This window comes from Hipposideros armiger, unplaced genomic scaffold, assembly GCF_001890085.2.
Source record: "Hipposideros armiger isolate ML-2016 unplaced genomic scaffold, ASM189008v1 scaffold_516, whole genome shotgun sequence".
Taxonomy (NCBI): domain Eukaryota; kingdom Metazoa; phylum Chordata; class Mammalia; order Chiroptera; family Hipposideridae; genus Hipposideros; species Hipposideros armiger.
In genome coordinates this window covers 869,669-894,726 of record NW_017731866.1, presented here as the reverse complement: position 1 = coordinate 894,726, position 25,058 = coordinate 869,669, and the positions used below count along the sequence as shown (strand labels likewise).

At 34.4% G+C, this 25,058-nt stretch overlaps 1 protein-coding gene across 11 annotated transcripts in view; it reads right to left on the bottom strand.

The window, feature by feature from the left end:
• The window catches only part of MLIP (muscular LMNA interacting protein), a 256,749-nt gene that overhangs the window by 66,030 nt on the left and 165,661 nt on the right, over nucleotides 1-25,058 (bottom strand). For all 11 annotated transcript variants that reach the window (XM_019668094.1, XM_019668100.1, XM_019668097.1 and 8 more), the window contains 2 exons: nucleotides 17,470-17,514; nucleotides 5,931-6,059 (listed from right to left, as the gene is read on the bottom strand). In XM_019668094.1, coding sequence (XP_019523639.1) covers nucleotides 5,931-6,059; nucleotides 17,470-17,514 — 174 coding nt within the window. The remainder of the gene's footprint in view (nucleotides 1-5,930; nucleotides 6,060-17,469; nucleotides 17,515-25,058) is intronic.

Here is a 25,058-nt window from a genome sequence, read left to right as displayed (position 1 = left end):
GAGGGAGGGAGGAGACTACTTAGACAATGTTGTGGGGGAGGGGCACTAGTTTTACCAAAACTGTCCTATATACCATAATATAAAGCTATGCTTAAGGCATGTGACCGTTACCGTCTACAGTTCTTGACTCAAAGTTCAAGGGCTAGTTTTGGGATAGAGGCTCCTATGAAGTAAAACATAAGAATGTATCTTTTGTCAGGCCAACAAATAAAACTAACTTTCTAATCTCTGAATAACATTTACTTTGGATATTACTTAAAAATTATTTTGCACCGTTACCTTCTCTCTTTTGACATTCTAACTATTGTTTAATTTTTTTCAGATGAAACTAATATAGAAATTTTAATTCTATTTTAATAAAGCCTTATTTGAAAACCGGATACTTTCCATGAGTGTTCTAAATATGGCAATGGCCACCTCTCTTAGATAAAGATATATGAGGACATCATGGGTGGGCAAAACATAGGAGAACATATTTGCATAAGCCTTTCAGATTGCCACTGTTTCCCAGTAGATTGGGATATAGTCAGACACTCCATATTCTCCAAGTATTGGCCAAGCAACAAATGCTTCAGAGCTTAACCAATTATTAGAATTCAGTTGCTTCACTAATGATAATTATTAGAATTTTTCTATTATGATAGAAGCAGCGAATAGGTCTTCTTTGCATTTGTTTATTTTAAAGCAAGTAAAAATATCTTTAAGATTCTTAACCCTACATAAGGCAAGGGGAGGGGGACAAAAGAGAGGTCTCCATTGGTATGTAAACATCGCAACAAAAAACTACAATCCTTTAGTTCCAACCTTCCAACCTTCCTACACACGCAAGGTCAACAGAGAGCTAAACCCTAAAAAAGGAGGAGATGAAATCATAAATCTTAAGAGGTGATCCTATCTGATTATATCCTAGAGGAAGAAGCAAGTTTAAAAAAAAAATATATATATATATATATATATATAATCTCCAAGTAAATAGTTTACTGTATTAATGATAAATTATCTATTAAATATAGCACATAAGTTATTAATGATACATTTTCTATTATCTATAACCTATAAATGGAGGGAAGAAGGGAAGGAGGAAAGAAGGAAGGAAGGAACGGAGGGAGGGAGGAAAGAAGAAGGAAGGGGGAAAGGCAAAAGGAAAGAAGAAAAACTTAAAAGGATTTTATTTCTTGGATAAACAAAAACAACATGGTAAAACTTGGAAAAGCCAAATTTCTGATCTTAACCTTCCAAAAGAAATGCAACATTACAAGGAATTCCAGTTCTCTCTTCTCCTTAAAACAATGCAGCAAATCACCTAATCATTTCTAGACTTAAAAAAATAAACATTTCAATCTCAAAAATGTTTCTTAATAAAAGGTTACGAATGATATAAGATCGTTTTATGACAAAAGACAATGAGCCATCTTGATCAAGAAACAAATGTTGAAAAAGTAGCAATTTGTGGCAAAGCCAGAAGTCATTCAGAATAAAAGGCAATATTGTCAATTTTACCTTCTGACAAAGGTGAGTATTTTGCCCTATAATATTAACACATGGATGACATAAAGAAATGAAAGTAAAGGTCACAGTAGAAATATAATTTGATGAATCATTAGATTGAAATCTCAAAGTCACCCACATAATCATCAAAGTTGAATGTCAAGCAGATAGTTTGGTAAAGTAGGGAAACAAGTCAGATGTCTAATAAAAATCAGAAGAAATGAAAGATTGAAAATACTACAACAAAGAAAAGTCCCTATAATTATCCTTCTATGTTGGCTGTGAAGTGATGTGGAGGAAGTGTGCCAAATGGTCATTTTCACACATAAGCATGTTATTTTCCCTGTTGAAGCAAATTCAAAGGAAAGTAAAATTTAAGAGGCAAATGCATACGTGCTGGGAAGCACTTTCATTTTCTTAAAACGAAAACATTTCTGGGAAAACCACATGAAACAATACCCCCTCACCCTTTAATTTTATCCTAAACCTCTTATATATTTCTCTAGGCCTTTAAGAAGGAAATAACATATCTAATATCATGGGCTGAATTACTAATTCATAAATAATGAGAGAGAATATTTTACATAATTCAGGTTAGCCTCTCTGCTTTTTATATTAAACTGAGAATCTTCAGTGAAGAAATCACCCTTATTTAATTAGATACCTTAAATGACCAAAAAGTAATCAATATAGTTTGCAAACTCACAAGTAGTCAGACAAACTAAAAACCATTTGGCCCTTTAGCATCTTTATTCTCATCAGTGAATTGATTTCATTATCAATAGAACTGTGCTTCAAACACAGCACCACAGTTTAAAATCCATATGTGGAGAGTGAGTATATTTTGTAATAACTCAAAAAGACCACATATTGATACAATAATGGGTTTAAAGGTAGTTTCAGAAAAGCCTAAGTTTCTTTCTGAAGAGTTTTTGTTAAAAAAAATCCATCAGTACAGAACGATGCTTTCTGGCCTGAGCCATTTTAGCATAAAAGTTGTTAATTAATATGTCTCAATTACTTGGTTATGCAAAGTTGATTCCTAACTTTGCTTTGAGACTCAGAGGCTGTCTCCAGGCAAAGTTTCAGTTCATTATCAGCTCAAAAGGCTGCCCAACTCTACCTTCTTAAGCTACAGTAAATACATTTCCATCTGGACTCATCATCTGTACAGTGTGAAGTTTTGTAACAGAGAGTTTTGAAATCACATTTTATGGCAGTGAAGCTGCTAGAGGATATTTATTGACTTAATCTCATCCAACATCTCCTGTCATGTGGAACTGTCCCCAGTACAAGGCAGATTAGTGACTGTGAGCTGCTTCAATTTGGCTCAACATTCTGGCTAAAGAATTTTCCATTACATGGGTGGTGACATCATTTGAGTTTGGAGCCATTCAATTTATTCCGTGGTGGCAGAAGAGAACACAATAGTCACTAGAACCGAATCTGAGTATGCGCTCCTCTGTTGACGTTCTGAAGAAGTGACAAGGCTGAGATTAGAAGCTGTTACTGCTCAATTTATTTTTCTAAGTAGATCTAAGCATCTACACTTGTGAGCTGTCTTTGGTATCTGCCTCCATTGTACTGGGTTGTCGGAAAAGTCATGATGCATTTTTGCAACGAAAAACATAGAAAAAATATGTCATGACTTTTCCAACAACCCAATAGTTTCTGGACCCAATGAGATGGTTCGTTAGAGCTCAGTAGAAAGAGGCTGGTTGATAGTATATGCAGTTTCCCAGTGTGCAGGGACTCCAGGGTTCTCTTATAGTTTCCTTCTCATGTAATGTCAATGAATAAGACCACGGAATGTTTGAAATTAGCTTTTTTTTTCATTTATTTTTTCCAATTACAGTTGACATTCAATATTATTTTATACTAGTTTCAGGTGTATAGCACAGTGGTTAGACATGTACATAATTTATGAAATGAGCCCCTGGATAATTCTAGTACCCACCTGGCACTATACATAGTTATTACCATACTATTGACTATATTCCCTACGCTTTACTTTATATCCCCATGATTATTTTGTAACTACCAACTGTACTTCTTACTCCCTTCACCTTTCTCACCTAGCCACCCCGCTACACACACACACACACACACACACACACACACACACACACACACGCACAATCTGGCAACCATCAGTTTGTTCTCTGTATCTATGTGTCTGTTTCTGTTTTGTTTGCTCATTTATATTGTTCTTTAGATTCCACATATAAGTGAGCTCATATGGTATTTGTCTTTCAAGTGGTATGCTGACCTTGTTCAATTCCAACAGTCTTTAGGATCCTATTACTTCCCATGTTCCATGCGGAAATTGGGATACACACAAGAACAAATTGATTGAAAGAAAATATAAATAAGATTATGCATGCAGCATGCTAATATTTGCAAAAGAGCTCAAATTTTCAACTATCTGGAAATGCATAGGTTTATGTTGCACATAAACAGAGCTTTAAACTTGCTATATAGTCAGGAAAAGTAAAGAAATGGCAACTGCTTTTAATGATAAGAAGTCCCTACACCTGAAAATGAATTTATCACTTCAGAGGACAGCAAATTATAATAAATTATAGGTAGTTAACTTGATATTCTACAAAGAATCTTGTTTAAAGTACAATGCATAAATTTGAAATTAATATAACACAAAAGGACAAAGTTATAGCATTAGATCATATCTCGAAGAATGTAAATTACATAGATAACAAATAAAATTTAACTATTGGCATTTTTGTCATATAACTAGATTACTTTTACAAAACTTTTACAATGCTCCCACACTGTCTACAATATCACATTAAGCCTCTAAAATATTAATGTCATGCAAGCAATAGATATTTACTAATTTTTTTGTTGATGATGGATATATGCTTTTGTTAACAGGAATTTCTATTGCTGTTATGTGTGGAATTAGTGAAGACAAACCTATGAGTGTATATATGTTGATAAGATTTCTCTAATTTAAATTAAGAACTACATTTTATTCCAATAAATATAAATAATTTCCTTTATCATTTTCAATTTTAGTGCCTTATAAATTTTTTTAACTTATCAAAATCACATCAGTCTTTACTGGTATACAAATAAACAGAAAATATTTTCACCTCCATTTTATAAATAAAATCTACAGCTAATCATGAGAAAGTATTGACAATGAACTTTATCAAGGCTGCATAAAAACTTCATATCCAGTTAATCTTAGATTTTAAGTACCTCAAATTTTAGAGTTTGAAGGATCTTTAAAAAATACCTGATCTGCGCAGGCTGAGTGGCTAAGTTGGTTAAGAGCTCGCTCAAGAGTGTGAGCTCCGAGCAACAGTGGTTCGAGTCCCGGCCCGAGCTGAGCTGCCACTGAGCTGCCAATAAGTGGCAGGATGGCTCAGCTTAAAAAAAAAAAAGTACCTGATCTGAATGCTTCATTTTCTACATTAAGAACTGAAGCCCAGAGAGAGGAAACAACTTGCTTGATGTTAGAGCTAATATGTGACAGATAAAAGATCCCTTATGTTTCATTAGTACGGATGTCATTTGTATTTTCAAGAATACTGTTAGTTATCATTTTCAAACTAAAATTTAAAAGAGTATATATTATATTCCTTTATAAGTCTACTTTATCATAGATTATCAAAAGTGGTGATCTTCTGTGTCCCAGTTGTATCCAGAAAGATTTCTGGATTTCTTACATTGCTTGTTCATGTAATGTTTGAAATATAAAATATATAATTCATGCTTATTTGTTGCATTTTAATAAAAAATAGATATATAAAGTTGTTCATTGAAGTAATTTAAAAAGTTTTACATTGTATAAATGTATATTTTCATATATTTCCCAAATACCTTAAAAACTACATTGACAACCTTCCATTATACCTCCTCCAACATATAGGATATATAAGAGGAATACAGTATATATATTTTTTACACATAAACCAAATGAATAACAAAGCCTTAAATAACTTGGGAGTCTATCCCCTAACTACTAGTACTGTTCAGTCCAGTGGATCACATCATCTACTATGCTAATAGGAATTCAAACAATAGATCTTTTGTCAAATGTGCTAATGAACCAACTCTAAAATATTGCATCTCTTTAAAAGGAAACAGAACATTAGAAATAAGAATACAACCCCTATCTGACATATGCAACTTAGTGACTTTATTATGCCTCTATAGAGAGTAATGTCTTGGTCCCCAGAATAATACCAGCAGTAGGTCAAAAACTTTTAGAAAAAAAATATTGAAATACTTCAAAATATTATCCTGGAAGTATATAAGAACTTAATTTTATTATGCCACAAATAGGTCTTTTTTATTACTAAGGATACTCCAATTAAATGAACATTTTCTTGCACATACTATATTCAGAAAGCCATCTCTATATTTTAGATAACCATTTACCAAAATAATAAAGATTTTCTCAGGTGTCTACTCACCTGCTCAGAGAAGAGGTCACTGTTATCTTCCAGGTATTTACTGAAAGGGTTGGGTTCATAGACTTCTTCCTCTTTTTTCAGTAATATTTTGGATTTTACAGGGACTGGGCGAATTACTCCAGGTTTAGTCTTCATCAACATCAAATAATAAAAAAATAGAGAAATAAACACTATTAAAATAAATAAATATGTGTATTATTAAGTTATTCCAATATTCTCACAAAAATTTATATTTTTTTAAAGTGTAAAATGATTTTTCAAATACTACAGGAAAACAGCCTGGAAATCAAATGATTTTACCTAATGGAACTTTAGTTTTCAGTTAACTGTTACAGGAATCAACTCATAAAAGTCTATATTATAATGTTCAAAATGCAAAAACTTGATTTACTAGCCAAACATGGTCTTATATATCCTTGCCAGTGTATTCCATCAATAAATATTTCATTTGACAAATACTTATTGAGAGTATTTTCAGTGCCAGGCAGCATTCTCATTCTGGACACATTAGTACAGGTGAATTTAGCACATCCACCAAGACCATAATAACTTTCCTTCTCTGAGAACTGCCTCCCCCACCCCCATGTCCCCAAATCCACAGAGCTACTGCCTCAGAAACCATGTTCATGTTATATATAATGAAACCAGGGGTGACATTCTGATCTGAGAGGCTGGGCAGTGGGTAGAAAACAGATTTTCTCTCCCAGGAATATGGAAAGTGACAACTCTGCATTCACGTTGGGAGACTGAAATTATGTCAACTTTGGAGCTATGGAAAAGACTTAATCTGCCATAAAACAGATCTGATAAGACAAAGTAAAACAGAGCAAAGTGCATGGAGAGGCAGCCAAAAGAAGTGGGACAGTTCAGGACTTTCCAGAATTGAATTCCAAAGCATTCCTGGAGTCCAGCTGGATTATTTTTTCCTGAGGCTCCCTAAGATTTTCCTTTTACACTAGATTTCTTTGTTTCCAAAGTCAAGTTTACTTCTAATACTTACCATCAAAAGAGTTTTTGCTAATAGACCAGTCATTCAAGATTCATAAACCTGTACCACCCAATGTCAGTTTGATGAAAGGGAGAAAGAGAAAGAAATGTAGTTTGGGGTAATTTCAAAATGATGCTTCACAAACACCTAAATCTTGTTACACTGTAAAATGTCACAAAATGATTGATAAGTTTACAGAAACATCCCAAACAAGAATTCAATAAAAAGTTGTGACACTTTTTCTGTTTCAGCGTTTTGCTGTAATCATTCTTTTCAATTCCATTTCCTTTTGGAAAATTGTAAATTAGCTCTCCTCAGTCAGTATGGATGCACACAAGTTAAGCCTTCAGGGACTACATCTATCTATCTGCTCTATAAACCACCTGAAATATTTTGAGTCTTGAATAAATGCCACTCTGCAATACTTTTTGATATTTTCGTATATGTATATGTATATATGCCAACTGGGGAAATACAGATTGAGGAGAATCTCTATTTTCCTCAGGGTGAGAAATATCTCCCACTTAAGAAACTCTAATTTCTCTCACAGGGGAAAACTGAGCAAGTAACATGGAATTATGCATGAAGTCACACAGCTGAATGTATATATGATAGCAATATCCCTCCAGTAAGCCCAACACAAGAACAAACCCCAGGCAGTTACTGGGAGAGGCCTGTTATATGGGTGATAATCCTAAATGGTCCAGATTTCCTGCCTTTTCATTCCACTTGACTTCCTGTTTCATTTCTCCTTCCTCTGAGCTTACTCTTGTGCCTTCTCTTTCTCTCCTGCTCCTTTGTGAGGCAGGAAACCAATACAAGAACTCCGGTACTAGGGACCTACCAGATTCTAAAACTGACATGGAGCTTTGGGAGCTAAGCTTGGTGGCAGTACACAGAAAGACAAAAGCAGAGAGAAGAATTTGACCAGGAGCACTCGATATGCTAAGAGAATCCCTCTGCCAGAGAAACATGACCACTGGGCCCTGTATCACACTAGCCGATGAATGTTTTGGGTTATCCTGGCCTGCAGCCTTTCATTCAGATCATCTCTCTTGGGATCACCATCTTCTGGTTGGTTGGATATCAAGAACCTTCAGTATCAGAATCAGTTACTGATGCTTCAACTTGTTTCTCTACCAACCTTTATGCTCCTTAGTTCCTATAAATTTCCTGGATTTGATGGTTGACTGACAACGTGACAATGCTTCTTTCCCTGTTTTTTCTACTTTACCAGATTTCCCACATGCTCTTTTCTTGGACTCTGTGTCCCTAGGCTTGGTCTACGTGAAGTCTGGGAGTTCTACTCATTTTAATGTTTGCTTACTTGATCTTGTTTTGGTTGCCCTGATTTCTACATTATATGTATCACCTCTTTTTTTTTTATTATTCCTAATTTTCTCCTGCACCTTAACTTGTTGTCACTCAATAGTTACTATTTCTCAGACATAGAGGCCACCTCTGGGCAAAAGAAGACTACGTATAGCTTGCCTTTGACACTCTTCACACTTCCCATCATATAACCTTTAACATACCCTCCACACCCAACTGTCTCTCAGTATTTGGTCACATTGTAAATAGAACGTGGATAGCCCATTTCTGAATCTCATGCACTTCCATAATGCTACACCAGCAGATCGTGCTCATGGCAGCCTCTACACCTTGCTCATACCATTCTACTTGCTTTGAAATGAGCCTCAAAATCTTTGAGGACCCACTGCAGCTTACACCATCCTCCTCCCATATATCCAGAAGCATGGTATTCAATATTTCAGATAGATTATCTCATCGATTCATTATATACAACCCTGTGACAGGTTTAGAGAGCACAGGGCACATGCCAAAGTCATGCGGTTATTTGTAAAGAAGTCAAGGTTAAACCCAGGTGTGATCTTATCAAGCCCATGATTTTAACTACTCTTATGCTTTCTTCAGAAAGAGAGAGAGGAGCACATAGATATTTAAATCATTTTAAACACTCATCTTTCTATAACCTCTGCTGTCTGATCATTAACAATTGCCACATCCTTGATTTTGCCAGTTTCTTCATTCTGTGTCATCTTGTTTTTATTTTCAATCTTCTTCCTAAATCCAGTTTTTCTTTTCCTAAGGATGGCATAAATGTTCCTGCCAATAGAACATCCCTGAAATACTGTAGGACCTGATGTTTTCCTGCTCAATATTTTAGACAAATCCATACTTCCTCCCTTCTTCACACACACACACACACACACCACACACTCCGCCTCCTAATATTCAAATCCATCATCCAAGCAACGGTATCAAAGCTCCTTTTAGAAAGTCTATAAAAAAGAGCGTATATGAAGCATATGAGTGTTATCTGCTGGCATGCATAAGGCTATCTTGGAATATTCGTTAACTTCTTCTCTGCTCTTCCCTAATGCCTTCTTCCTCAATGTCAAATAGTCATGTAATCTACATTTGCTAAAGATTAAATTGCAACACAAGTAAACTCGTGGCTCTATCCAAATAAGATGTCTGCCAGTACCTTGCCACTCCGAATGGGGACGACAGATAAGCAGCGTCAGCATCACCCTGGAAGTGCCAAAACTCGGGCTCTATCCCAAACCTACTGAATCAGAACCTGCATTTGAACCAAATCCCTGGGTGATTTGTGAGCACGTTAAAAACTGAAAGGCCCTCAACTTGCACTTACCCCATTAAAATGTTTGTGCTGCCCACACAAAAATAGGTCTTCCGTGGTCTGCCATCTGAAAGATGCCTCTTTAACCTTGAGCTTCTGCCTCCAGATTGAAGGAGAGGCTTTAGAACATACTGTCCTTTATTAATTTCTAATCTATATTGTATCTTTGCTCCTAGTCCCCTGATGTCTTCAGACTTCAAGTAGACTTTGGTTCTCTAATCCTGGCCAATCTAACTTGCTAAGTCTAGGTCCAAACAAAAACCAAGGAAATTACATGAATCAAGTTAGAAGAGTCTATAAAAGGGAGCTACTATAAGATTGTAGTTGTCCAGCAATATTACAACTAAACTAACCCAAAGAAATCCTCCTTTCATTTCTATCTGCTATAGAATCCATAGAAGAACCGGGCTCATGACTAATACACATAAATGTCATTCTTATGATGCCAGGAAAAGCAACTCCAGAATTTTCTTTCCAGCCTAAGTGGCGAAATAAAAACAGGTAATAACTCTCCTAGTCAGCACAAAGAGCACAGAAAGAACAACAGGAAGGTTCTCCAAATGGCAAATTTCAACTCATTATGATGAGCCCACTGAGAACTGATTTACACTGGATGGAAGACATTTTAAAAGTGGCTCAAAAACGGAACCACCATCGTTTTGGAGCCCTGAAGCATACCTCCATCAGAGGTTCTCTGGAGCCCTTTTGCCAATTGGAACCTAGTCTACATCAGGAACTGTAGTGTCTACAGAGATGAGTAAGACATAACCCCTGTTCTCAGGGGGCTCATAATACAGGTGAGTAAATCACAGAATAACAGTGTAAGTCAAGTCATGTCACTCGGCTCCTCTTAAAGCTCTCTAATGCTTCACCTTTTCACTTCAAGTAAATATGTGCAAGGCCTGCCGACGAGGTTCTGTATGACCTAATCTTTCCTATCCCCAGCCGGCTTCTCCCTTTCTGATCTAATCTCCTGCTACTGTCCCCCTTGCCCCTTCACTCTCTCCACTCAAGCACATGCATGACCTTCCCTCTTTTGGGAGTTTGCACTTGCTCTTCGCTTTATCTAGAACTCTTTTCTCCCTTTCCAGGATTGCAACCCTCACCGCTTCCCCTTTCCTGCCTTCCTTTCCCCCCCCCCCCCAGTATTGATCACAATCTGACATCAGTTTGTTTTATTGTCTTGCTTTCTACACTAGAATACAAGCCCTGTGAGACTAGAGATCATTGTTTTGTTTNCCTGCTACTGTCCCCCTTGCCCCTTCACTCTCTCCACTCAAGCACATGCATGACCTTCCCTCTTTTGGGAGTTTGCACTTGCTCTTCGCTTTATCCAGTCTTTCAACGCTCAATACACTTCAAGATGGCTTTGTTCCTTCTCCTTTCCTGCCTTCCTTTCCCCCCCCCCCACAGTATTGATCACAATCTGACATCAGTTTGTTTTATTGTCTTGCTTTCTACACTAGAATACAAGCCCTGTGAGACTAGAGATCATTGTTTTGTTTACTTTTGTATCTCTAACACCTAGAACTATTCCTGAAACCTATAGATGCTAAATAAATATTTGAAGAATGAATAAATTAATTGACAGGCAGAAGCCCAGTATGCCGGCTATAATCCAATATGGAGGCCTTAAGAGGTATTGATTGCCAGCTTGAGGTCTCCCGTTATTTTTCCTGAATTGAGTTTTTGATTACAGTCTAGCCCAGGAAGAGGAAACTTCTCAGGATAGAAGATCCACTCTACCTTTCACCAAGAAGGAAAGCGGCTCAGTGAGCTCCACCCTCAGAGATAAGAGTAGAAGGCTGAAGTTATCACCTCTGATAGATATAAGAAGTCAAGGCCAGAGACCACATCTCTAGGGACTTTACAAGATTTTAACTCTTTCCATTACAAAAAGAAAATGGTTGTTGTGCCTCCTGTTTGCTTATTGTGATAAGCAATAAAATTCACCACCAAAACACAATAATGTCATCTTTTTTTGGAGATTTCAAGAGTGAGGTGGAACTCAGGAGATCATATCTAACTCTATTGTTAGTCTTGAGGGAGAAAAATTCCAAGAGACAGACAATATGGAGTCCCCAGGGCCTGGTGGCAGGTTTTAATGGCCTATGAGGCACTGGTCTAAGCCTACTATTCATTTGTGTTTATAGCTCAACCAGTATACATTTATACTTCAGCATTGCTACTCAGAGCATTATAAAAATAGACATTGTTTCTGCCCTTTGGAACTTTTAATCATAGTTCTCTGACAACAAGTTGGTACTGCCTTTGGCTGGAGACCAAAGTTGAAAATTAATGGCAAGCACAGACCTAGAAAATCCATTACCAATAATTCAAAATAATGGCTTGTTAGAGAAACATCTTTCTTAAAGTAGTAACTTCAACTAGTGGCCTGAGGTTTTTAATTGTTTTTGACTATAGTAGTAAGCTTTGGGGTGGTTGTGATGAGGGAACACAAGAAATAAAGGATAAGGTACCAGCTTTCAAGGGCTTATTTTTATTATACATCTTATTAAAAAAAATAAGATGTGTAATAAAACAGCAAGAATGTAATAAAACACAGCATATAAAAAATTTAGTGAGCATGGCAAGGAATTCAAGAGTTTGTGAAAGTTCTATAGTTGTCTCTTTTACCCATTTCTTCAGTCTTGTCTTCATTCTCCAGTGTTATTACTTTTTTTAGAATTTCTGTGGCAACAGGCTCATAAAAACTCAAAAACATTCTACCCATCAAGATTGTTGACAAAAGCAATATTCTCTAAATCACTTAGCTTATTTATTCCTTCAATTCATAAATGTTTATTAGCTTGAATTATTTTTTAAATAAACAATAGTATATGTTTGAAGCAAATCCTTAAGCTTTCCCCCCGTCAAATAAATATCTCAAATTTCAAAACACTACAGTTCTTAAGACTGAGAAAAAAAACAGTTTGTATACCCCTCATTAGCCATGGGACTGTTGACATGGCATTGTAGATAACTGTACTTCAGGGGTTTTTTTCATCAGAATAATGAAAATAACAATTCCTGTCATACTAATTCAGAAGGTGATTGTGAGAATCTTATGAGATAATATGCTTGACAGTGCTTTGTAAAGAAAAAAAAACCAGCATAAAAGGAATTTAAAAGGAAAAAGCTTCCTTTATTCTATTTTCTCATTTATAGCATAGAGTGTTGATATTAAGTGATCTACACTATCCATAAAACTTGATGTGTTTTTTTCAAAATATATATCATTATTATGATAGTTGTACAATAATAAACATACATAGGCTTTCAAGAATTATAAACCACATTCCATGGCTCAAGAAACATTTTGTGGAGTGTATATGACACAGATTGGCCAGACTGAAATATTTCAATGGTTAAAGGAAATACAGTAGCATGACTCAGACCTGAGGAGGCGTACATGATAAATGCTGTAGCACTTAAGTATGTTGTGTCAAGGAAAAATTTATCAAAGACGCGCTGCAGTTAAGCTTAAAGAAGACATGAGTTCTACACAAAAGCTTTTAGGGCCACATTTTCTGAATGACAGGGACTTCAAGAGCCCTCAGAAGGATGAGTCAGGCACCACAAAAGCAGGACACATCAGCTGGCATTCAGGACTGGGAACAAAGTATCTGCAAGTCTAACTACTCTTCTTTATACTGTTCCAGTAAACTGCATTTGCTTTTACCTGTGTATGGCCATAGCTTATCATTTTGTACTCCCTAGATTCAGTATTCCATCATGGACAACAATGAACACTTTGTAATGGCATGAAATTTCAAAAGCAAAAGCCAAATGTCATCTGAACCACACTCGCCTGCCTACCTCCGAGGAAGGCCAGAGCTTCCCCATTTTGCAGAGCCCAACCTGTTTCCTTATCCAGAGAAAACAGAGACTTCCACCGGCCTCTGTGAATATCGTGATGGCTCAGCTCAGGAATTAGGAAAGCCTGTGAAGTTTCAACTCAGATCCTCCTTTCCTTTTGTTCTCTTGATCACGTCAGGGAAGCACTATCCATAGGTGCAAAACCTCAGCACCCTAACTGACCCTCTCCAGGCTCCTCCTCTTTGGTAAGTGATCACATCTCTGCAGGCAATGCTAAAACACCAGCCCAGGGCTGGCTCGGGCGGTGTCCCATGAATGTCACAATTTCACAGAGGCCCAATTTCCCAGCTCCTTCATCAACCTTTTCTTATTCTTCTCGAATTATCTAAAATCCATAATAATTCCTTTTTGAAAGTCACATAGAACAGGATAGCCGCTAACACTGGGGTCTTCCATCATCTATTTAAACTCTGTGAGCCTGTTTCTTTATCTGTAAAAATGGCTGCTCATATTATCCCAGAGATAATATTTTAGAGATTTTGTGTACAACCATAACACCTCCCACATATACAGGGCTGCACTGGCAACTTCATATATTATAATATGTGAGCCTTACAATAACCCCTTCAGGCTGACAGAGCTACACCAACCTCCATTTTATTCATGGGTGTTTCTAATTCCTTCATCTCTAAGTTCCTTTCACAGTTTTGATGTACTGTGATGCTGTTTTATAGAAGAGAAACTAGACACAGGTTGGTGAACGAGTTTCACAAAGGCCCCTACACTATTACCCCTGAGCCCATTACTCAATAATTTGGCTTCCAGAATAAACAGTGAAAACAGTTTAAGAGAAAGGGCCAGGTCATGTGTTTTTTTTCTCATTTCAATGTTGAATTGGCACAGTAGCAATGTAAATAAGCAATTACGTAAGCCAAGTTAAAAAGGAAAAAGTATGAAAAAGTGATATAGCCTTAAAAATTTAAATCTCAAAAGCAAAATGGCTTCTGTACTAAGCTTGTGCTACCACAGCAATTTATCATACATTTTGATTTCAACCAATTACATTTCTCCCCTAAACTAGGAGTCAAATAATTTTAACTACTTATTTTATATGAATATGCATTTATTTATGTAATTTAACTATAATCTATAATATGTTCCCAGTAATCTTGATTTTTGTGCCACATATACACGTATATGCACATATAAACAAAAAGCAAAAATATTATCAGGATTACCTGTCAGATGAGATCTATATATGTGGGTATAAGTACACATATATGTATGTGTTTGTGTGTATATATATATATTATATATATATATATACACACTATCTATCTATATATATATATAGTATATATTATATATGAATATATAGTTTTGTTTTTCAAAAGCATTCTTATTTATTCAAATTATTAAGAACTTAATCCTGAAGAGAATTCAAGATGGCAAATATTGGAAATTCATTCATAAAAATGAAATATATATACACATATATAATTTCATTCATAAATTACATTACTTAAGAGTAAAAATATTATCAACCCTTAAGGAAGCAAAGCCACATGACATCCCTCGCATGAAATTATTTCTAATCTATTTTATTCTCAGTTAATGTAAATACAGAGTTAATGTCATGAAATTGAAGTCAAAATCATTAAATTGAATAATTATATCAATGCAGGTGATGTTCTTTTTTTACGTGATAAGCTTGCTTGATAATAATCCCTTCACAACCTACCTACATCTCAAGGGCATTTGGGGATTAAAACTTAATTTAAAACTTGGTTAAGAAATTCCTTGAACTTGTTAGAGAAAAGGCCTAAAGTAAAAGCAAAGTAATTATCACCAAAGTCAGTCAAAGCAATGCTTTGTATTTTACCCCGTAGAGAGCACAAATGTAGAAATTATAGAATTATTTTATTATGCAGGGAAATGTTTATTTATCACATTTACAAAGTTGTTTTTACTATGTCCCATTTTATAGTCATTGTGTATGCTGGGGTGCCAAAAAAAATGTATACACATGACTTGTATTCATTTTTTGTTATTGGTATATATTGAGTATTACAATTTCAGTACAGTTTATTCCTTTCTTAAAATGTGTATATATATATATANACACACACACACACACACATATATATATATATATATATATATATATATATATATATATATATATATATATATTTGGCACCCTCTGTATATTTGCCTCTTTGAAATAGTTTCTTAAAATATTAAGCCAGGAACCATCATATTATGTCAGTCTGGTAATATATTTACATACACAAATATTTACTTATATATGACTAAATATACATAATCATTCAATACCTAAAATCTGTATTTTGTATACTGTAAGTATGATTATATATGAGGATATTAAAATATTCTTGATTTTCAATGTTACTCTCAAGAAACAAGTATATCATTATTTTAAATATTAAATAGTTGTAGTAATATTTCCATATCTGAAGTGGGAAATTGTTCAACTATATTATGTTTTTGCAGTGCTTGTTTCCATGGCAACTCCTTCACTTCACTATGCTAGTAATCATATATTCACAGTGCTAGATGGGCTTGGAAAGTACGTAATAAAATGCTGTCATTGTTCAATTAGATATTTGAGGCCCAGACTCCCAGATTTGTGACTTACCTAATGCTACTTCAGTAGTTAGTGTCAGAGTAAGAAACACAAGGTGGAGTTTTTGGCCCGGATTTCAGCATTCTTTCAACTATATTATACTGTCTGCCACTGTTCTAAGCCAATTGACATTGAAATTACACACACACACACACACACACACACACACACACACACACACACACATATATCCAAACACACCCCCTATACACACTGTATGTATAAACACCAACATAACCTAGCAGTTTGATTGAATCAGGCTATTTTAAGAGTTAAACTAGGCTTTTTATGATTTTTTTAGACAAAATAAAAATATTGCCATTATTTAGTCATGATAATGACAAGATGTATGACACTAAATGTGTTAAAATGGGAAAAAAACAGTATTAAGCAGTGATTTCATCTTCTTAATGTCTCAAACTGCTTTATTCAAAATTTTCATTTATTTTACTGAAGGTGCCTATATTGTTCAGAAATTTACAATTATAGACAATAAAAAGATATGAAGAAAGCCCTTCACTACTTATACCTAGGCAACTTATTTCATGGTTTCAATTTGCTAAGCAAAAGTAATTTTCTTATTTAATCAAATTTTTATCTATAAAGAACAGATTCTAGAGTATAGATCTGTGCTGTCCAAGGCAGTAATCACTAGTTAGCTTTCGTGCTGAACCCTTAAAACGTAGCTCGTGTGAATTGAGGTAGGCTGTAAATGTAAACTATACAGCGAATTTCAAAGACTTGGTCCAAAAAAGGAATGTAAAAACATCTCAATTTTATACTGAGTCTATGTTGAAATGATAATATTTATATACCATTAAATCAAATATATCATTGAATATAAAATATAATTGAATATATAATAATATATTATCAAATGTAACCTATTCCTTTGTATTTTTTAATGTGGTTATCGGCAAATTTTAAATTACGTATCCAACTTGCATTTCTGGTTCACATTATAGTTCTGTTGCTCATCACTGGTCTAGACCATTCTCGTGCTAATCTTCCTGTCTGAAACATCTCATGTCCTATTTCCTCAAGTCTAGAATCTACCCTACATTATCTAATGTGACCTGCTCCTTGAACCCTTTTTTGAACTCTCCCATCAGGAAGTGAGCTCTCTCCTTCTCTAAATTCCAACACCTTGCTTCTGACCCTGCCAATTCTATTCTAGCGCCACTACTAGAATGGAAGTGACTGGTAAATAGGGTCTATGTATGCTTTTATGTTTGTTTGTAGCCTGCAAAACAGCCACCATGGAGTTTTAGCAAAGCATTAGTAAACTTTCATTAGACTAGTAAGCAAATAAACTTATATGTAGTAAATGTGCTTTCAGTTCACTTTCACTCAGATAAAGCTGTCTTGAGGGATCAGAATTTTCTGAAGTAGGTCTATGACTTAGAAGGAGGATACGTACCAGCTGACTCTCAGATACCGTAGAGGATGGTGAGGAGAGGTTTGCCTGTAAAATATAAACATGGTGTTTTTAGTGAAATCAATAACTTAGTAAAATAATATATCTATGTCATTAAGTATTTAGAAGTTCTTTTATTATTAAGATGATAAACGTCCACTGTAAGATTTTTAAAAAGTATAAAATAAAAAGAAAAATATTATTTTGCCACCTAAAATTATACTTAGCATTTCTGGTATATTGCCTTACAATATTTTTCCTACACGTTTTTATTCAGTTCACATAAAAGTGAATATGATGTTTTATATGTTGATTTTCCTTAACACCTTAATATAAGCACTAACATAAGACATCAAAACTGCTTCAAGGTCACATATTTCATTCTCTGTATATTCCATATTTTACTTAAATAGGTCAGCATTGTTGGCTATTTATATATATATTTATAGTACATTGAAACAAAGAAAAATTTTTCTTTAAGCATCTTTAAACAAAAAATAAAGTTTTCATGATTTGTGAAATAAAATGATTTGGTTTTTAAAGTTTGTTGTTTTTTTTTTAATTAAAGAGGAGGCCAATATTGTTTCTTTATCCTAGTTTCTGTATTTCACTCCTTTTGTCTGAATGTAGTTTATTTCTTTTGGAAGTAAATGCTTTGGTAGTTTTTTCAGACCTTACTGTCTTGGACTTTGTGTGAAAATATTTTTATTTTGTTCTCATTTTTGAATGAGAGTTCTACTGGACATAGAAGTCTAGGGTAATAGTTATTATTTCTCAGCATTTTAATGACACTATCTCACTGACTCTGGCTTCTGTCACTGCTGTCAGTCTAAATGTCATAACTTGGTGGATCATCTGTCTTCACATTTGGTTAGCATTTAAGATTTTTCTCCTTGACATTCTGTAATTTTACTGAGATATATCTAAGGGCAGATTTCTTTGTATGTATCCTTTTTGGGGGGACTTGGTGCATTTCTTCATTCTTAGTATGCATATCTTTCTTCAATTCTGGAAGATCCTCCATGAATATTTCTCCAAATTTTGCCTTTCTCTCATTATATCTAATCTCTTCCCATGGAGCTTTTAAGAAATACACATTGGGTCTTCTCAGTCCATCCTCCATTCTTATAAAATTCCCTTTCTATATTTTATCTCATTATGCTGCATTCTGGATGGTTTATGCATATGAGACCGACTGACCGTGAATTTTTCTTCAACTGTATATTATTTTTAACATGGCAACTGAACTTTATATTTTAATGACTTTATTTTTAACTTGTGGATGTTCTATTTGGTTATTTTCCAAATCTGTTTTGATGGTAAATATAATTACTATTAAGTATTTCAACATTTTTAATATATCTATAAATTCTTTCCAGATTTTTCTCGAGTTCCTCATTGTTAAATCTCCTATTTCTTGTACTTGCTGACTCATGTCTCTTTCCCATGATGATCTTTAGTCATTTTATGGGGTTTTTTTGGTTTTTTTTTTAGTTTATTTTCAGTCAGGGTGACTTTGGTGATGATTTCTGTAGGTGCCTGAGAAGTTCTGGGCTGGGAAACTATCTCTACAATGCATTTCAAATTTACTCTTGTAGGAGTTTTACTGTCACTAGACCAGTTTCCATTTTATTTCATCACCCTGATATTTCTAAACCTCAAGGATGGAAGATCACCACATATTCAGGTTTACAACCCACTTTCTCATGAATGACTATTTTACCGCCCAAAAGTGCAAGGTGAAGATGATAGATGGATTTATCTTTTTTCTATTTCATGCTTCATGGCCAATATGATCTTCTAGGCTCCTGGATACACACAATGAATTCCTTTACAGGTATTAAACTTGTTATGTAGCAAAATTAAAATCTAGGCTCTTGGCTCCTAGCACCTAGGTTCTGAAGTACCTGTGTTCTATCAGAGTTTGAGCTTCTTCTTAGAGCACTCCCGCCTGGAGCTGTCACTTTAGTTCTGAGTTCTGTCATTCAGAAGCCAGTAGTCATCTCCCTCCCTCCCTTCCTTCCTTCCTTTCTGGTTGGGTTACACACACACACACACACACACACACACACACACACACACACACACACACACACACTTTTTAATAGTTATGTTTGTCAAGCATTGCTGCATTTAAATGGGATGCTGAGTTCCCACATTAGCTAAGCCTTAAACTTTAGTGGGAAATGGTCAACATACAGATGCATAATTATAAATGTACTTGGCTAAACTATAGTAAAGTTGTGTTCCTAAATATTTCTATTCTTTTTGAAATGGCAAGTCTTTTCTGGGTTTAGTATAGATGTGTCAATATTGCTTTTATTGTCTTAGAGATGGATGATATTGAAAACTGGAAGCTTAGTGGCTCTTATGATATTGCCAAGTATACAGGAGTGGGAATCACCAAACATAATGATGAGGCGACTGCAGTCCTCCTCACACCGTGTCCAACACTGTCCATTTTCTGCTTTTTGACTCATGTCATCCCTGGTTGTGCTATGGATGCAGGATGACTTGGCTAAGGGCTCTCGATCTCTGACTGCTACACACTAGGTTAGTCTGCACTGAGGTTTATGGCTTTTCTGTGCTGCAGAAAATGGCCCTTCAGAATGTCTATCACCATGATTATTCTGTGTACCTGAAGTTTCCTTTTTAACCTCATATGTAATATGAATAATGATGAGTTCTTCTGAAATCTTAGTTGTTTTTTTTCTTTAATTTTCCCCTTAGTTTTTTCCCAGTTTTTCATTACTGCAATAATGAAAGGATTCTCTATGAATTTCCTGTTAAATTAGTACCTTCTATAAAATATGCTGAATTAAATGCATCTTGACTAAAACAAAACACAGTTAAATTTTTATCACACTAATATAGGAAAGAAGAGGTTACACATTAAAAATAAAATATTTGCACAATTTAACTACATTACTAACATTTATCAGTACACTGGTCTAAATAATACCAACGTATTATAGGGAAAAAAGATAAAATGCTCAAGCAAACATATTAATTAAATTAGCAGACAACCCAAATATCTTTGTATCCAGTCTTCAAAAGTCCCAAAAATTCCCTCATTGGGAACCATGACATAACAATAAGATGCTTTATATATCCCAAGTATATTTGTATTTTATTTAATATAATGGACTTCATATCACTATTAAAAGAAACTATTCCCAGAGAAAGGACAGAATTAAATGCGAACCTCAGAGTTAAGTAAATATTTATAAAGCCATTGCAGATCCTTTACCAAAATAATAATAATAATAATAATAATAATAATAATAATGATAATAATAATAATTTATTATTATTATACCGGGGGTGCAAAAAAATGTATACACATGACCTGTATTCATCTTTTCTTATCGGTATATATTGAGTATTATAATTTCAATACAGTTTTTCCTTTCTTAAAATGTGTATACTTTTTTGGCACCCTTCATATATATATGTACATATATATAGGCTTATGTGCATTATCATGAATATAAACCAGATTCTTTCAATCAACCCAATCATGTCAAACCTTTTGAGAAGCTTCCCTCTGCTTTCCTAATACAGGTTAATGATGTTTATTAAATGTTGTAGCTATAGTTATGTTACCAAAACTGTAACAATTATTTTTCAAAAAGTGAGGTAATATTGTTTGGTGAATTAAGATTAGAGCGGTGAGTGCAGGGAAGAGGCTACTATATCTGAACAACTGCCCATCAGTCTCCTGAGGTAGAGAAGCAACTTGAAGCACCTAAAAATAAACTTGGAACTTGACTTGAACAACATTAAGGTTTTAGTCATTCGTGTCTATCCACGTTAATACTAACTGTGAAGAACAACATTAGAAATAAGTGTAAAGATGCCTCTAGTGTGAAACAAAATTCCATAATCTATATTCTACAGTCTTTGACATTATTTTGAGTACAAAATAAAGAAAAGTCAAAGGGGGGGGAATATTTTAACCAAAACATCATTAAAAAATTTAAAAAAAACCTAACAGGGCAGTCAAAAAAATTGTGAAAGTCAAAAATTTTTACTTCAAAGAAAATCTGTTAAAGAGTTAGGTTATATGGAAAGTAAAAGAATGAAAGACTAAGGAAAGAAATGAGGATTTGAAATCCACTGAAAATTAAATTGTTACACAAGGCCACCACTTGTGCTAAGCCAGCTTTGGAAAAACCATTTTTCCTCTCACAAAGACTTGATGCTAGAGGCATATGAAGTACAACTAAGCTCCTTAGCCATTGTCTAGGGTTGCTTTTCCCTTGCATTCTGCAGCTTTTCTCCATTCTTGACACACGCCTTTTTGGCTGGCATTACACTAGCAGACACCTTCTTAGGTGACTGGAACAAAACCAAGTTTTATCATATATAAAGTATTGAACAGTTGTTTCTGCCTTCTGCACTCAACATTTGTGGCATCCACTTTTGGCATTTTTTATTTTCCTGATCAGCAGTCATAACCTCCTCACTTGAATATAATATCTGGTTCCATATCGTTGAAATATTTGTCTTCCACCTTTTCCCTATTGACTCTATTGTCCTGAGTTTTCTTTTCTAAAGGCTCAAAAAACTTTAATTAGTCATAGTGTATTAATTAAATTATGTTACTTCTCCCAGACAAGACTGATTTACAGATAAAAAGAGAAAACTTAAAATATATACTGTGCACCTAATAATCACTGAGTTCTGAGCTTGGTGTTAAGGAAATACAAAATTATAAAATGATAAGAAATTGTCTTACCCTTAACTTAGAAAGCGTTCCTGTTATTTGTACATAAGGCACAACACAAAAGAATGAATCCAATGGCAAGAATGTTAGACACAAAAGTCATAGAGATATATTATGGTGCATCACACCTTTTTTGATTCACACTGTTTATTCTAACTATCTGTAGACTTTACCATCTATGAATATCTCATTAAAAGCCATTTTATAAGTCAGTAATATATCCCCAAAGATATAAATATAAAAATAGATTTGGAGGTATTTAAAATGTTTTATTCTTTAAGCTAGAGAATGATAATTCAATCTTGTTGTGAACGTAATTGGTAGGCAGACTAAGTCATGGCTATAGTTTATACTAATATGTGCAAATGAGAAGAGAAAGGACCAGATTAAGAAGGAGTTTGGCTAACATATGGCACTGTCATGCTTGATGAAGTCTAAAATAATAATGAGAAGGATGCAAGGCCTAAAGGGTGTCTCATTAAATCTTTTCCCTTACTCCTCGTCTAGCAGAACCCAGATGATAATCTTCCATTCCCTCCTCATCGTCTTTCACATGAGCATACCTTCTATTGCTGAACAATGAAAACTAAATTAATAAGAATGGGTGGTAGAGTGGAATTTCTTGCTTAAATTCTTCACAGCTCTTCCTGTAACTCATCAAATTTCTGGTTGTATCATATGAAAGCAGATTCGGACCCAGGTCTGATTTAAGTGGCTTGGGTATAAGTCACCTCTTACCCTAAGATCTATGACTACATTAGTGCACATGACCTCTGAACAACCCAGCCTAGCAACATTTTCAAGCATAGCAACAAGGGGAGTTTGTGAGCTGGCTAAATTGGAGACGATGACCTTTATTTGAATGTCTGTACATATAGTGGGGAATATTTTTAATAAAGTTTGACACTTTTTAACATATTGTGATATTTTGAAAGCAATATGTATGTAGTTGTAATGACATTTTTCTGTTCCTCGAGCTCATTAAAATGAGATCTTACCTGTACACTATATAATATTCAATATACTTGTCTTCGTTATTCTGCTGGCACTTAAAAGTAACTTGTTAAAGGTAGACTGTTTAAGAAATAAGTCATTATCAATAGAATGTGATTCCAACTAAGGATTTTGTGGGTTTTTTGGTTTGTTTGTTTTTTTATAAATTAGTAATAGGTCCAAATACTTGCCCTATTTTTGAGGTTTCTCTTTATTAAGAAAGCATACTATGGTTTTGAATTACATAAATGAAATGAATTTAAACTGGTAGTACTCAATAAAAGATAATAAACATTTACAAAGACACATGTAATGCAAAGAAAAACATGATATTCCCCTCTGAAGATGATAGAGTGAAACAGAATGAAATAGAAATTTAAATAGAAAACTCATTTCTCTACATAAGGGGAAAGAAACTCTTTAAAAATGAGTGTCATGAGGAATAATCACTCATACAGTATCTGATAGATAATGAGTTAATTTACATATAAGCAAGTGATTCAAAACATTAGAAATATAGTAAAACATTATCACCTTAGTTAGATGTTGTCACCAAATATGAAATTATTCACTCAAAGTTAGACTGATGGTTATTGGGCATAAAGAAATAATTTAGACCCAGAGAATAATAACTATTGATAAAATACTTAAAGTAAATAAATGATTCCCAGCTTTGTAAGTTCACACAAGTATTAACGGCAGGGGCTTTGATATGTGGAAGACCTGCGTTGCTGCTGCTTACTATGACTTCTGAGGCTCAGTTAGTTACTCTGTAAAATGGAGATTTTGTAATGATATCCACCTCAGAGGATTGATGTAAGGTTAAATGAGATAGTTAAACCTCATTTGAAAGATAGGAACTTAAAATATTAGTTATAATTATTATGGAATTTGACTTCTGTTAAAAACAATCCAGTAAAATATTGGTGATAAATTACTAAAATCAATCCCACAAGTGATCTGTGGAGATCACTCAACATGTTGTTAGACTAGTTTAAATTCTATTACACTTAAGAGAACCTAAATTAAATCACATTCAACCCTTGAAAAATGAGGAGGTTGGTGCACCAACACCCTGTGCAATAAAAATCCACACATAACTTTTGATTCCCCCCAAACTTGATTACTAATAGCCGACTGTTGACTGGAAGTCTTACAGATAACATAAACAGTCCATTAACACATATTTCATTATGTTATATGTACTATATACTGTATTCTTCAATGAAACAAGCTAGAGAAAAGAAAATGTTATTAAGACAATTATAAGGAAGAGAAAAATACACTTACTGTATTTATTTTTTTTAATCTACATATAAGAGCACCTGCACAGTTTAAACCCATGTTGTTCAAAGGTCAACTGTATTTTAAAATAATGTGCAATTCAAGTACACCATGAATTGAAGAAAATTTTAACTTTAATTAGTATGAAATACTGGTACTTTTCTTCTGGCGCATCCTAAAAACAGACTATGTAACATGTAACAATATGTACAATAAAGAGTAAGAAAAAGAAACTATTTTGTATTGGTTTTCTTTTCTTTTTTTTAATAGAGAAAAGTCAGCCTGACACCAATGGCCCCACAAATAGGAATTAGTCAAACAATTTCTCATTATTTAATTAAATCATTATAATCATCCCAGGAAAATTGGAAAACCCAAGGACATACTAATATATTGAAAACTAGTAACTTTGTAAGCTTAACATCAACCAGTTATCTGACCAGCTCTCTTCTAATTTCTACAAGAAAGTATCTTGCTCATTGACTATTTTGTTTACTGTCTCCCCATTGTATGCTTAAGAACTGGGGACCTTGGGCCAGCCGAGTGCCATGTTGGTTAAGAGCTGGCTTGGGATGCCAGAGGGCCC